The sequence below is a fragment of the Ursus maritimus genome, unplaced genomic scaffold, assembly GCF_017311325.1.
Source record: "Ursus maritimus isolate PB19 unplaced genomic scaffold, ASM1731132v1 scaffold_23, whole genome shotgun sequence".
Classification (NCBI taxonomy): Eukaryota; Metazoa; Chordata; class Mammalia; order Carnivora; family Ursidae; genus Ursus; species Ursus maritimus.
In genome coordinates, this window is record NW_024424786.1 from 40,239,223 (window position 1) to 40,253,348 (window position 14,126).

Here is a 14,126-nt window from a genome sequence, read left to right on the forward strand (position 1 = left end):
AGGGAGGGAACCGGTCCAAGGACGCTCGGTGAATTCGGAAGAACTATAATTCGGTCTTCCGGCTGCCGCCCCCCTGCCCTTCGAAAACCGAGAGTTTTGGTTCCGACAGGCACAGCCGGAGTCCGCAGAGTCCAGCCCGGGCACCCGACATCGCCTGGCCCGCAGCCGCCCGAGCCTACACTGGACCCCGCGCCCGCGTGGCTGCGGACCTGGGCGCCAAGCCACCGAAGGGGGAGCACAGGCGGGGCCCGGAGTGGGGCGGTGATGTGGGCGTGGCCTATTGGGGGCGGTCCGGGCATTGGCTCCGCGGTCCACGGGCGGGGCTTCAGGGGCCACGGACCTCACTGGGAGTTCACAGCCGGGATCGCCTCCCAGAGCCGCGCCGTCCAGCTCCCGAGCTTTCGCAGCCCGCGAGTCCGCCGCCCGCGCGCCTCAAGGTGAGTTCGGGCCGGGACTGCAGCCCGTCCGCGACTCCCAGGGCGCTCCCTGAGAGGCCCATCCCCGCGACTCCCCGTCCCGGCTCGCGCCCCTGCCTCTGTGTCACCCCCACGCAGGTCCTTTCCCGGGAGCCTCGGGCTCCACGGTGTTTCCCGCCCGCGTCTCGGTCCAGGCGGCCACGCCCGCGCCCTCTTCGCCTGCGAGGCGCAGCACATCCCGAACAGAACTCGTGGTCCCTCCCTGAACCCTCGCCTCCGCCCCACACCCGGGACGCGGGAGTGCCCTCCCGCCGCCCAGCGTCCCCGCCCGGGCTGGGGGTCGTATTTTTAGTTGATGGTGAGGTGTCCTCCTATCTTTAGCCGCGGCCGCGAGTGTCCTGAAACGGATCCGAGCTGGGCCCTCGGGCAGAGGGCGGGGAGGGGTCAGCGCCGGAACCCGAGCTAGGGCTGAGGAACCGGACCCGCGGGAGTCAGGGGTGGGGGCCTGCTCGCCCGAGCTCTGGCCCTGCGCCGAGCGGACACTCGGACATCGCCCAGGCCGGAAAGCACGGGGAGGCGCCTCCCAGAGCTTGGAGACCCTGGCAAGATCCCCAATCGTCCCTTTCCCCCCCTACTGTCTGGTTGTGAGACCAGAACACCCCAAGGGAAGAATATCCCTCAGAAGATCCGCATCTGATACGCGAACGTGCCACTCCTTGGGGGGCCCCTGCCTAGAGCCCGAAGCGCGCTCGAGACCCTGGTGCGCGCCGTGACTCCTCTGAGATGTGGGGCGACAGAGCACGCCACCTAGCGGGCACCTAGCGGCCACGGAGCCGAGCGCCGCCCCGCGCAGGGACCCCGGGAGACTCCCTGCGGCCCGTAAGCGGGGCTCTGCGCAGGCTGCCTCCAGGGCAGGCGGGAAAAGGCGGTCGCTTGGAGGATAGAGGCATTTCTTTTTTGGTCTTGTTCGGAGCACTGTCCCCGGATAACCAAAATGCTTGAGGGAAGCCTTACGCTCCTTGCTGAATGAATGACAGGGCTGACAGGGACCCGCTAACCCTGTCTGTCGTGCATCTGCGCTCACTTGGTCTCTGCCGATGGGGTCTTCCAGTAGCCCTCTGGTGGTGGCTTTGTCAGCCCATTTTATAGATGGAGAAGGTGAGGGCCAGAAAGGAGAAGTGTCTTGCCCAAGGTCACAGAGTCCCAGATGGAGATGGATTCAAGGTCCGGCTCCTGATTCCAAGGTCAGGGGGTGGCTCTTTGAACACCGTTGGTGGGGAGTGGCCTAGTACTCCCAGCGACAGAAGGGGCTGTGCCTCCCGGAAGTCATTCTCTCTGAAGGAGGCCCAGGGCTCCTGTCCAGGACAAGCTCCCATCTGCTCCTCCCATTTCTGGGGGAAGCCACCCCTCCTGACCCCCCACAGCCTTGTCCTGATGGAGAGCTCATTCTCCTATCTCTGGATCCTTGCAAGTTGGGGGAGAGGGGCAGCCAACTGGATTTAAATGGAGGAGCTCTGGGGACCGAGTGGCCCCAGCCTAGCTGGGAGCCTGTTTCTTTCCTGCTCCCCAGTTTTCAGAGGTTGGGCGGCCCGGGGCCACAGGGACCTGGCTGTGTACTGGGGCCCACTTTTCCTCTTCCCAGCTGGGCAACCTCAACAACATTAAGGTCTCTGAGGTTCAGCTTCTGCCTCTGTTAAAGCCGGTGGTGACACCCACCGTGCTGTGCCTGGGAGCTTTAAAATGGGAACCGTGCAAGGGCAGCTGGAGCCTGGGGTCTCACGCTTGCCAAATCTGAATACTTGGGGCTTGATGATTGCAATTCCCAGCTCTCCCCTGGGTGGCTGACGCTGGCCCAGCCCTTCCCCCCAGCCTCAGTTCTCCCCACATCTGGAACTGGGCGGGTACATCTGGCTCAGAGTGAGACAGCTGTCAGGGACGCCCAATTTGTTGTGGAAACACTCAGGCTGTCTTGGCGCCCTGTGTGATGGGGGGGTGGATGACAAATCCCACCAGTCTGCCCCACTCTTCATGAGTGGAAAGGAAAGAAAAGCTGCCCCAGGACTGCTCGCCTACCAAGGAGACAGGTGGGATGTGTGTTGGCATGCCCCCAGGTCTGGGATGGTGGTCTCAGGTAAATGTCTGGTTCCATGAGTGAGGGATGGAATTCCAGGACCTCAAGGCACCCACTGCCTCCCCCGCCCTCCACCCAGCTCCTTCCAGGCTTAGCTGGAATTCCGCCATTGGAGAGTCATTCCTTTGTTTCCTTTTAAACTGCAGGTGCTCAGGGAGGGGCAAGATGTCCGGTCTCTGTGGCTCAGTGTGACTGACCTGGGCTGTCCGGTCCTGGGGTGGGGTTTCCGGAGTGAGCTCCTGGGCTGGGAGTTGGGACTCTGCCTCTCCTGCATCCTCCTTCCTCCTTCCTGCTCCCTCCTGCCAGCCCCTCATTCTCTCCTCACCCTGCCCAGGATGGAGAATGGGGCCTAGGACCTGGCCAGGCCTCCCAGCTGTTTCTCCTCCCCTCCCTGGCTGATTTCCTACCTGCTCAGCCCCTGGCGGGCTGGGGAGGGGGCTGTAGGGCAGGGGGGCTCATCTGGTTACCCTCTGGATAACCTTGGACACATTTTTTTCTTTGCCTTTTGTGCTCCGAATCTACATCTGGGCTCTCTCGTATCCATGTATGAGGCCAGTCCCCCACCGTGGGAACGCCAAGGAGGGCCTGCAACGCTTCCTTTTTCTGTTAAACCAGTATGACACCCACAAGAGTGTGCTTATTTTTTCCACATTAAAAATAGCTTTATTTTTTCTGATTACATAAATAATATGTGCACCCAAGGAACACATGCTTATTATTAAGATTTTGAGTTTATAAAAGTACGAAGAAAAAAGGCAAAGTCATCTGAAATCTGCTACCTTGAGAAAACCATTACTCACATTTGGGCAATCGTCCTTTTCACAGTTACCTATATCATTGTATAGGAACAGTACCAAACATTACAGGTGATTTTTATCTAGGACACCTTTCCTCCCATATCACAGACCCATACCCCTTCCCTGCCCCCCACCCCAGTCTGCATAGCCCATATGACAACCCAGTGCTGGCCTTCCAGGTTCTTCTCTCTTTTTATGTAGGATACAATCCTATGAGGACCTATATCTGTAGGTACACATACACGCATGCATACACGGGGAAGGGGCAGAGGGGAGGGGAGTTGGTCACTGCTGTCAGAAATGGAATCTTTTTTTTTAAAAGATTTTATTTATTTTAGAGAGAGAGCGCGCGCGCTCGAGTGGGCAGAGGAAGAGCGAGAATCTCAAGCAGACTCCCCACTCAGCACGGAGCTCGACACAGGGCTCTGTCTCACCACCCTGAGATCATGACCTGAGCCAAACCAAGAGTCGGACGCTTGACAGACTGAGCCACCCAGGCGCCCTAACCCTAACCCAGAAATGGAATCTTCCATACTATGTTTTTGCATTGTGCTTCTCTCCCTCGGCAATGCCTTGTGCGAATCCCTCCAAAATGTGTTCTGGCTCAGATGTTTAAATGGGGATGAGAGGAGGGTAGTTGCAATGATTAAATGAGATGCATTTGCAAAGAACTCAGCAAAATGCCAGGCACAGAACAGAACCCCCCAAAATATTGGTACCCTCCACTTCATCTTCCCCTCAGGTGCTGGGCAGGGTGGAGGGACAGTAACTACGTCAGACTCGATCCCGGAGCTAGGAGCTGCTAACCTGGAGGGAAAAGGGGGACTCCGACGTGACCTCACTTCTGGGTGGGACGAGATGGGGCCGATCAGAAGGTGTCTATCATTCGGCCCCGTTGGCTGAACACCTGCCGTGTGTCCAGGCCTGGCAGAGACGGGTAGGCAAGACAGAGGTTACGAGATCGCTCTCCTTGGTCAAGTAGGGGATTGAGACAAGTCTGTGAGACGCCCCCACACAAACTTGGCACTTGTTACGTCTTGGAGCACAGTTGATGTGCAGTCAGGGTTGCGTACCCAGGCCTCGGTGATAAGCAGAGCCGGAGACCCAGGGCAAGAGACCAGAGCCTGGACTTTGGATATGATTCTGGGCCTGTCACCCAGGTCTCTGGGCCTCAGCTTCCACACCGATCAGGAGAGGGGCTCGGTGCTAGTGATCCAGGCTCCAAGGGGCAGTGAGTCTGTAAACAAACACGGGCTTCTTCCAACATGGCTGCCCCCGGGGAAGCGGCCCCACCTGGGCTCCCGGGGCTGACGCGGGGGGGTGGGGGAGGGCAGAGGTGACGCGGATGCCTCGGCCTTGTGTCCTTCTGTCCCTGACTTATGCCTTTGGTGTTTCAGCTCTTCAGCCCCCTGGAGACACTCGCAAGAACAAGACCGGAGAGCGTTGCTGCCTACAAGAGCTCCACATTGCTGCTGAGAATTTTCCAGAGCATTTTCAACTCTTTTGGGAGAAAGCGCTTTTTGTTGTCTCAGCCCTCTCACTTCACCGGTCATTAATCTTTCTTTTTCTCATCCCTTGGGCCAACATCGGTCACATCCCACACCGTAGTCTTTGCCTTCAGCAAGGCTTTGGTGTCTCTGGCTGCAGCGGTGAGACGAGGCAGCAGGAGGCTGCGGTGCCCGCAGGTGCACTGTCCCCAGCACCAGCGGCCAGGCCTGGGCACTGAGGTCACGATGTCCACCAAGGTGCCCATCTACCTGAAGCGCGGCAGCCGCAAGGGCAAGAAGGAGAAGCTGCGGGACCTGCTGTCGTCGGACATGATCAGCCCGCCGCTGGGGGACTTCCGACACACCATCCATATTGGCAGCGGCGGGGGCAGCGACATGTTCGGCGACATCTCCTTCCTGCAGGGCAAGTTCCACCTCCTGCCAGGGACGGCAGTTGAGGGACCTGAGGAGGATGGCGCCTTCGACGACCTCCCCTTCCAGTTCACCCGCACCGCCACGCTGTGCGGACGGGAGCTCCCCGAAGGGCCGTCGCCTCTGCTCAAGAATGCCATCTCCCTCCCTGTCATCGGTGGGCCCCAGGCCCTCACCCTGCCCACAACCCAGGCCCCACCCAAACCCCCTCGCCTGCACCTGGAGACCCCACAGCCTTCCCCACAGCCTTCCCCGCAAGAGGCAGGGAGTGTGGACATCTGGAGAATTCCAGAGGCTGGCTCTGCCCACAATGGGCTGACCCCCGAGTCAGGGGCCGAGGAGCCCTTTCTGTCCCATGCCAGCTCCCTGCTCTCCCTGCACGTGGACCTGGGGCCTTCCATCCTGGACGACGTCCTCCAGATCATGGACCAGGACCTGGGCCACATGCAGATCCCCACGTAGGACAAAGGCTGGCCAGGCCGGGTGCTCAGGATGGAGTGAATTCTGGGAAGCGGAGCCAGGACGCTACCTGGCCTAGAAGTTGGGACCCCAGGTCCCACTGTGTGGTCGCTGGCCAGTGATTTCTTTCTTTGAGCCTTTGTTTCCCTTCCTCCCAGCCTCTCCTTAGGGGCAGGGTGTGCCTCATTGCTTTCCCCTAAAACCCACTAGGGACACCTGCAGACCAAAGTGCCCTGAGCATCTTGGGCCAGCTGGACCCCCACCGCCAACGGCTCCTCCTTCCCTCACATCCCTTGGATGAAGGCTCGGCCAAGATGAATTTCCCTTTCCACCTGCCTTCTGCCTCAGCCCTGTGGGATGCCCTGACTGGGGGCGGGGAGGAGTTGGGGGGGAGGCACGGCACGGCCGACCAGAACTTTGGCTCCGTGTCCTGGACTGGGAACATGGCATCGGTGACCAAATGTCCCTCAGCCCCATCCCCCTCACAGGACCAGGAGATTCCAGTCACAATAAAACTTGCTGCTGCTGGTAGTTGGGCTCCCTGCACCCTGGACCTTGGTTCCCTCCAGAAGACAGACTGGTCTCTGCGACCTGGGCTGACCCTGGGAGACCGCACTCCCAGAAGGCTTCGTGCCCTTTGAAAGCTTCTACCTGGGAGCAGGAACCGACCAAATGCCAACTGAGGCTATTGCAACATTGCTCCTGGTGTTTACAGAGATGGCTGAGCACTGGTGTAAGCAGGCGCCGTGCCCAGGCTGCTGGGGTCTGTTGGGGGAGACCCAAGAATGAAAGCATAACCCCCAGTGCAAGGAACCAGCAGCTTCTCCAGCTGCAGAGGACTAAGGGAGCACACAGGAGGGAGGGCCGGGCCTGGGCCGGGCGGGATCCGCCGGTGCTTGTCAGCGCGGTCTAGTGAGCATCAACAGGGCACTGAAGCGTGTTCCAGGTATCAGACAGACGCAATCCCTGCTCTCCTATAGCTTATATTCGAGTGGGAAAAGGATACTGAATTTGTAAGCAAGTAAGAGGATTTCCCGCCGTGTTGAACACAATGAAGAAAACAAGATCAGGATGCCTGGGGTAGAGGTGCAGCCGTGTCCGGGCCCATTAGGATGGTCAGATGTGATTCTGAGCCGAACCCGAAGGCTAAGATATGCTCGTGCATAAGCAAAGGCACTGAGGCACCAGAGTGAATGACAGAGGAGCCGCCAAGTGGTGAAAAGAGCACAGATCTCTGAGTCTGACCTAGTCTGTGTGCCATTCAGTTTCTCTATCTCTAAAATGGGTCGACGGTACCTACCTTGCAGGGTTGTGGGAGAAATTAGGAACATTTATGAATTGGCACATGGAAGGTATTCAGAAGTGGCTAACGACATAAAGGAACCCGGAGCTTGGAAAGGGCAGGACTGTGAAAACAGGTTGGAGTCAGCTGGGAACAGCTTTGCTTGCAAGGCTGAGCCAAGGCAATGGGGAGCTGCAGAAGGATTTTCAGCGGAGAGACACGTGGTCAGATCCAGGTTTTAAAAGGGTCACCACCCGGGGCCAATGGAAGATGGACCGAAGGTCAGAGAGGAGGAAGCCATTGCAGGATGAGGAGGCCTAGATGGGGCAGGGACAGTGGAGACAGAGGAGGGGAGAGTGCTAAGGTGGGGCTTGTGTCTGATTGGCACAGACCAGGCAGGTGGCTGGAGGTAAATTCAAGCGTCTTCCGTTCTCTGCTGGTTCTTCTCCATCCTTCTGACCCTGTGGATCCCAGATTCCCGCCTCACCCCCAGCCTTTCCTGCCTCTGTTCCCTGTGTCAGGTTTCAGAGCGGGGGCGGAATTTGACCAGGAGTCGTTTTGCTTGGCCGCAGGGCTGTGTGTGTGTGTTGTGTTAAAATATATACAATATGAAATTGACTCTCTTCACCATGTTTAAGTGTATGATTCAGTGTCATTAAGTACATTCACATTATCCTGCAACCATCACCACCATCCATTCCAGAACTTTTTTCACCTTCCCAAAGTGAAACTCCACACCCACGAAACACTAACTCCCCACTCTCCCTTCCCCCAGCCCCTGGCAACCACCATCTGCTTCCTGTTTCTATGAATGTGACTGCTCCAGGGACCGGATGTAAGTGGAGTCACAGTGATTGTCCTTTGGTGATCGGCTTATTTCGTTTATCCTGACGTCTTCGAGGTTCATCCACGCTGCAACATGTGTTGAAATTTCCTTCTTTTCAAGGCTGAAGAGTATTCCATTGTCTGTCTATCCCACATTTTGTGTATCCATTCACCCATCAAGGGACACCCGGTTGCTTCTACCTCTGGGCTATTGTGAGCAATGCTGCTATGAACATGGGTGTACAGATATCTGAATCCTTGCTGTCAATTCTTCGGGGTATAAATGCAGAAGTGGAATTGCTGGATCATATTCTGTCATTCGATATTTAATTTCTTGAGGAACCACCACACTATTTTCCATAGAAGCTGCATCATATTACGTCCCCGCTAAACTTTATCTTTTTAATTTGAAAATTTTGCCATCATTAGAGATGAGGGGTTTCATTATCAGAAGTGGGATTTTAACCCAGGTCTGTGAGACCCTGAAGCCCATACCCGACTGCACCCCTCTCCCCCAACACGGGCTCTGCCTCCGACCCTGGTGAAGTGTGAAGGTAAAGGGCGAGGAGAGGAAGCGCCAGCAAACTCCTTGCCTCTAGACTCCCTGTCTGTGCTTGAAAGGCTTGTCCCTTCTGCCTTGGAAAGGGAAGACAAGAAAAAAACAAACCTTCCTTAGAGATTTCCCCAGCTGGAAGGCCACACCTCACCCAGGACCTGAGCTGGGGTCAGAGTAGCCATGCCTGTCTTGGGTCCCCTGGAACTGCTCCCCACTCCCCCTGCATCAGGCACCCGCCCAAGGGCCCTGGGAAAACACTCGGGGGCTGCTGTGTCAGGCTGGAAAAAGGGAATGAGGCAGGACACCTGAAGCGTCAGATTAACTAAACTAGGAATATGTGCTTGTACCGAGGTAGCCGTGGGTGAAGAGAAGGACCTTTCCTCTTCAGCATGTATGATACTGCTCAGGCACCATGCCCTCCCAACACTACCCACAAAAAGGAATTCCCCAAAATAGGAAGAGAAGTTGCTGGCAGCCAAAGAAATGACCAATGTCCCTAGCGTCCACTGAGATGTCCCAACATCCATGCGTTACTTCCTGTAAACGTAAGATAATATAAGCCTCCCTAGTTAAATGCATCTGCTCCTCTTTCTGTCAAAAATATATTCACTCTTCTTCCAAAGGGAGGCAACTCAAAATCTTGTCAATGATCACCCCCACTTGCAAGGCCGGGATGCCCAGATATTCATTCCTCCTGCAATTTTTTTTACCAGCCCATCTCAATGTTTTGCAAACTATGAACTATGCTGTAAAGCTAATTACCACCAATACACCCTATCTGCAAGAGCAGAAAGAAGGAGAGAAGAATGCGAGAAGTAAAAGATGTAAAAATATACTTGACACAGCAAGAAGAGAAATGTATGTAGAAGCCACAGACTTTTTCTACAAAACTGTAGCTGGTATGAATAACTTCCCCTCTTTCACTATCCAGGTCATATTCCCTTTGCCTTCAAAGATTTTCTTTTACTTTTTATTTATTTTTTTAACATAATCTCTACCCTCGGCATGGGGATTGAACCCACGACCCCGAGACCAAGAGTCGTAAGCTCTACTGACTGGGCCAGCCAGGGTCCCCCTCCCCTTGCCTTCAGCCTGCATCTTGGTGGTTCAAGATTCTTTACCAGGTTCACGTAGTCCTAGACTTCCATTTCTAAAAAATCGTAGTCCTTGCTGGATCTCCCTGTATAGAATTGAACTTTTTCCCCAAAGCTTTTATTCTGAAACATTTCAAACCTACAGAAATACTGAAAGACTAGTATAATGTACATCCATATACCTTCATCTAGCTTTGCCCATTTTTTTTAAAGATTTTATTTATTTATTTGACAGAGATAGAGACAGCCAGCGAGAGAGGGAACACAAGCAGGGGGAGTGGGAGAGGAGGAAGCAGGCTCATAGCGGAGGAGCCTGATGTGGGGCTCGATCCCAGAACGCCGGGATCACGCCCTGAGCCGAAGGCAGACGCTTAACGACTGAGCCACCCAGGCGCCCCTAATTTTGCCCATTTTTACCATTTTGCCTCATTTGCTTTATCCCTTTGCCTATAAAAACAATTATCCTGACCTTTTGAAAATAAGTTGAGGACATTGTGACACTTCATCCCAAATACCATGAGGTATTTATTTAGCTCATTTCAGTCCTATTTGGCTTCTTCAATCTATGGATTCATGTCTTTCAGGGGGCCCTGGGTGGCTTCGTCAGTTACGCGTCTGCCTTCAGCTCCTCTCATGGTCCCAGGGTCCTGGGATCGAGCCCTTCATCCGGCTCCCTGTTCATCGGGAGTTGGCTTCTCCCTCTCTCTCTGCCCCTCCCCCCTGCTCATGCTCTCTCTCACTCTCACTCTCTCTCAAATATTTGACAGAGATAGAGACAGCCACCAAGAGAGGGAACACAAGCAGGGGGAGTGGGAGAGGAAGAAGCAGACTCATAGCGGAGGAGCCTGATGTGGGGCTCCCTCCCATAACGCCGGGATCACGCCCTGAGCCGAAGGCAGACGCCCAACCACTGTGCCACCCAGGTGCCCCTCAAATAAATAAAATCTTAAACACATCTTTGAGCATTATTGGAAAATTATCAAATATTTTCTCTTTAAACATTGCCTCTGCTCCTTTCTCTCTCCTTGCCCTCTTGACACTCCAATTAATATTAGGGGGAATCTGGGTGGCTCATTCAGTTAAGCATCCGACTTCTGGTCTCAGCTTGGGTCTTGATCTCAAGGGTTGTGATTTCAAGCCCTGCATTGGGCTCCACGCTGGGCGTGGAGCCAATGTCATAAAAACATTTTTTTTTAATGTATGTTAGATCTCTCTCTATATATCTATGTTTCTACTCTACTTCTGTATTTTCTATTCTTTTGCCTTTCTACGCAGTGTTAAGGACAGTATGAAGCTGCCTACCTAGCTTCTATGTTCTCTCTTCAACTACGAGTAATCTGCTTAAAGGATTCACCGTGTTCTTAATTTTGGCTATCTTATTGTTCAGTTTGAGTTCTATGTTGTTCTTTTAAAATTCTGTTGTGACACTTCTTAATAAGTACTTGCCCCCTGCAGATGTGTTCTGTTGTTTTTTTAAAGATTTTATTTATTTATTTATTTATTTGACAGAGACAGAGAGAGAGAGCACAAGCAGGGGGAGTAGCAGGCAGAGGGAGAGGGAGAAGAAGGCTCTCCGCTGAGCAAGGTGCCCATTGTGGGGCGCAATCCTAGGACCCTGGGATCATGACCCAGGCCTAAGGCAGAAGCTTCACTGACTGAGCCCCCCAGGTGCCCCCAACAGATGTTTTTATACTGGTTTTTCACTCCTTGAAACACAATAAGCAATGCTATTTTATGGTCATTATCCAACAATTCCAATATGTTAAATCTTTGTGTGGGTCAATTTATGTTTTATATTTTTTGTATTGGCTCTTGTGCAAGGTTTCTTTTTACTCTGTGTGCCTGATTATCTTTGACCATGGGTTGCATGTCATATCTGAAAAAAAATATTTTTAGAAATAATTTGGGGACTAGGGTCACAGTACATTCCTTCATAAAACCTATTACTCAATACCAAATATGCTTGCTTCTGCCAGGTGCCCCGGGGCAGTATAGAGATGGCTCTACTTTAATCCAAATTCAAGGCTTAAGCTTCCCTGAACCACCCAGGTATGATTCTGGGCTACAAGTCCATACAAGTTGGGATCCCATCTTAAGGTGTGTATGTGTCCATGGTGGGGTGTCTATCTTCCTACCTTGGGTGGGCTTTGGATTTTGATTTTCAACCCTTCCCTCCAAAAACCACCAAACAACTCAGTTTCACAGTTATAGCTTCCAAGATAGATCAGTAAATGTCCCCAGGACAAAAACTGCTTCGAATTCTGGGCTTACATCTTTGGGTTTTAGCTTCCTAAATATAGGTCCAGTTATTCTTCACTATGTCATTAATGCTTTTAAGATTTTTTTTTTCATTTCCTCTGTTTTTTAGTTTGGTCAGTTGGTTTGGATTGGAATTAAATACATAACTAGGAGCTTCTCTCTCATTAACTACCCAAAATGAATATTAGGGAGATCCCCTGGGTTTCATTTCTATTTCTTCCTGCCCCCACTGGATAATAACAATCCTATTTCACCTTGACAATTAGAATCGATCACCCCATGACACCTGGGCGGCTCAGTTAAGCGTCTGCCTTCAGCTCAGGTCATGATCTCAGGTTATGATCCCAGGGTCCTGGGATCCAGTCCCACATTGGGCTCCCTGCTCAGGGGGAGTCAGTTTCTTCCTCTACCCCTCCCTGGCTTGTGTGTGCGCGCGTGCTCGCTCTCTGGCGCTCTCTCGCTCTCTCTCTCTCGCAAATAAATAAATAAAATCTTAAGGGGGAAAAAAAAAGAATCAATTACCCGAGCCAACAGTAGTACTCCCTTTCTACTTTCTTGCCCAGTGGCAAGCAGAACAAAAAATAGCCCATTAGCATTCTTAGCTCCTAATTTAGAGAAATCATTATTGTGCCCCCTGGTGGAAGCATTTCTCCTGTGGATCAGGCCAAACCCAGAGGCCCAGGAATAGGAAACATTTTGCAAAAGAGTCATTCGTTGAGATTACAAAAGCCTGCACCCCACTTCCACTCCTTGGTTCCTTCCTGTAAGAGAAACACTGTATATACTGATCACCGGTTCAGAGCATCTATTGTTCAGTGATGTAGCATTTCTTAGAAGAAGCCTAAAAGAACCGAAAGGCATTGATTCTGGGCCCATAAACTACCTTTCTAATTATACGGAACTAGCCTGTGTATTATTTCTAATATTTTTTATTTTAAATTTCTTATTGAAATAGGCAGCAAAGAGCCCAAATTTCGTGTAGTTCAATCAACTTGTATAAAGTGAACAAACCTATGTAGCCACTACCCAGGTGAAGAAAAAGAACATCACTAGCCCCTCAGTAACCACCACATGCCCTCTCTTGTCACTATCCTCCAAAGATAACTACACTCCGGAGGTTTAGCCCCGAGATTAGTGTCTGTTGGTGTAACTTTATATAAATGGAATCCTCCCATATGTCATCTTTTGAATCCAGCTTCTTTTATTCAGTATTAAGGTTTTGAGATTCATTCATGTTGCAGAACAATAATTTGCCCTTTCCACTTTGTTTAATCTACTCCATTGTGGCGGGCATTGGGGTTTTCTTCCAGTTGGGAACTATTACAGTGCATGCTGTGCTGTCCGTACTTGCACATGCTTTTTGGTTTATAGACCTGCAAGCGGAGTCGCTGGGTCATAGGATCTCTGTCTGTTCAGCTTCAGGGATAGCACACTGCCTCAGCTGGGGTCCTACAACAAAATATCACAGATCGCGTGGCTTAAACAACAGACATTTATTTCTCGCCATTCTGGATGCTGGCAAGTCCAAGATCAAGGTGCCAGCAGTTTTGGTGGCTGGCGAGAGCCCACTTCCCGGCTTGTAGACGTCTGCCTTCCTGCTGTGACATCACATGGCCTTCCCTCAGGGAGGAGAGAGCTGTCTTCTTCTTATAAAGGCACTAATCCCATCATGAGGGCCCCACCCTCATGACCTCATCTAAACCTAATCACTTCCCAAACGCCTCACTTCCATATACCATCATATTGGGGGTTAATGCTTCAACATATGAAGGGGGGAGCACATTCAGGCCACAGCACACACTGTACTTTGACTCCTGCTTTGGAGACACCTCTCATACTCTGTCCGCACAATCATTTGGTTCCTAGGGGTAAAAGAGGGTGCCAGTATTGCTTCTGGGTTTTTCTTCCAAGCTGCTGCCACCTATTGTACAAGTTTAGTGCAGGGTAGGCAGTGACAAATACCCCAGAGCCCCCATCTGCCAAAAATGATTTTAAACACAGGGATGGTAAGATGTCGCCTGGTTCTGAAACATTAAACTAGGGGAGGGGAACAGGGAATATGTGCATCTAGGAATTGATGGAATAAGGTATATGGCAAAGATCAAAGACCACACCGTGAGGACTGTGACATTTAAAAGTGGAACAAAGGACAGAATCGGTAAAGGAGGCTGAAGGAACTGCCAGTGTGTTCAGAGCACAGTCAGGAGAATGCTCATCTCAGAGACCCTGAAAAGAGCTTGAAAAAGGAGGGAATGTGGGGCACCTGGGTTGGCCGGTGGGTTGAATGTTGCACTCTTGATTTTGGCTCACATCATGATCTCAGGGTCATGGGATCGAGCCCCCCCCCCCAGCCCCCATCGGGCTCCACACTCAGCTTGTCCCTCTCCC

At 52.5% G+C, this 14,126-nt stretch overlaps 1 protein-coding gene across 1 annotated transcript; it reads left to right on the forward strand.

Annotated features, from left to right (window-relative positions):
• The first annotated feature begins 309 nt into the window (after positions 1-309).
• Positions 310-7,622, forward strand: CDC42EP2 (CDC42 effector protein 2). The gene is made up of 2 exons (XM_008709002.2): positions 310-437; positions 4,742-7,622. Exon 2 carries the CDS (start codon positions 5,078-5,080, stop codon positions 5,723-5,725), a length of 648 nt encoding a protein of 215 aa, XP_008707224.2. The 5' UTR covers positions 310-437; positions 4,742-5,077; the 3' UTR covers positions 5,726-7,622.
• Positions 7,623-14,126: the final 6,504 nt, after the last annotated feature.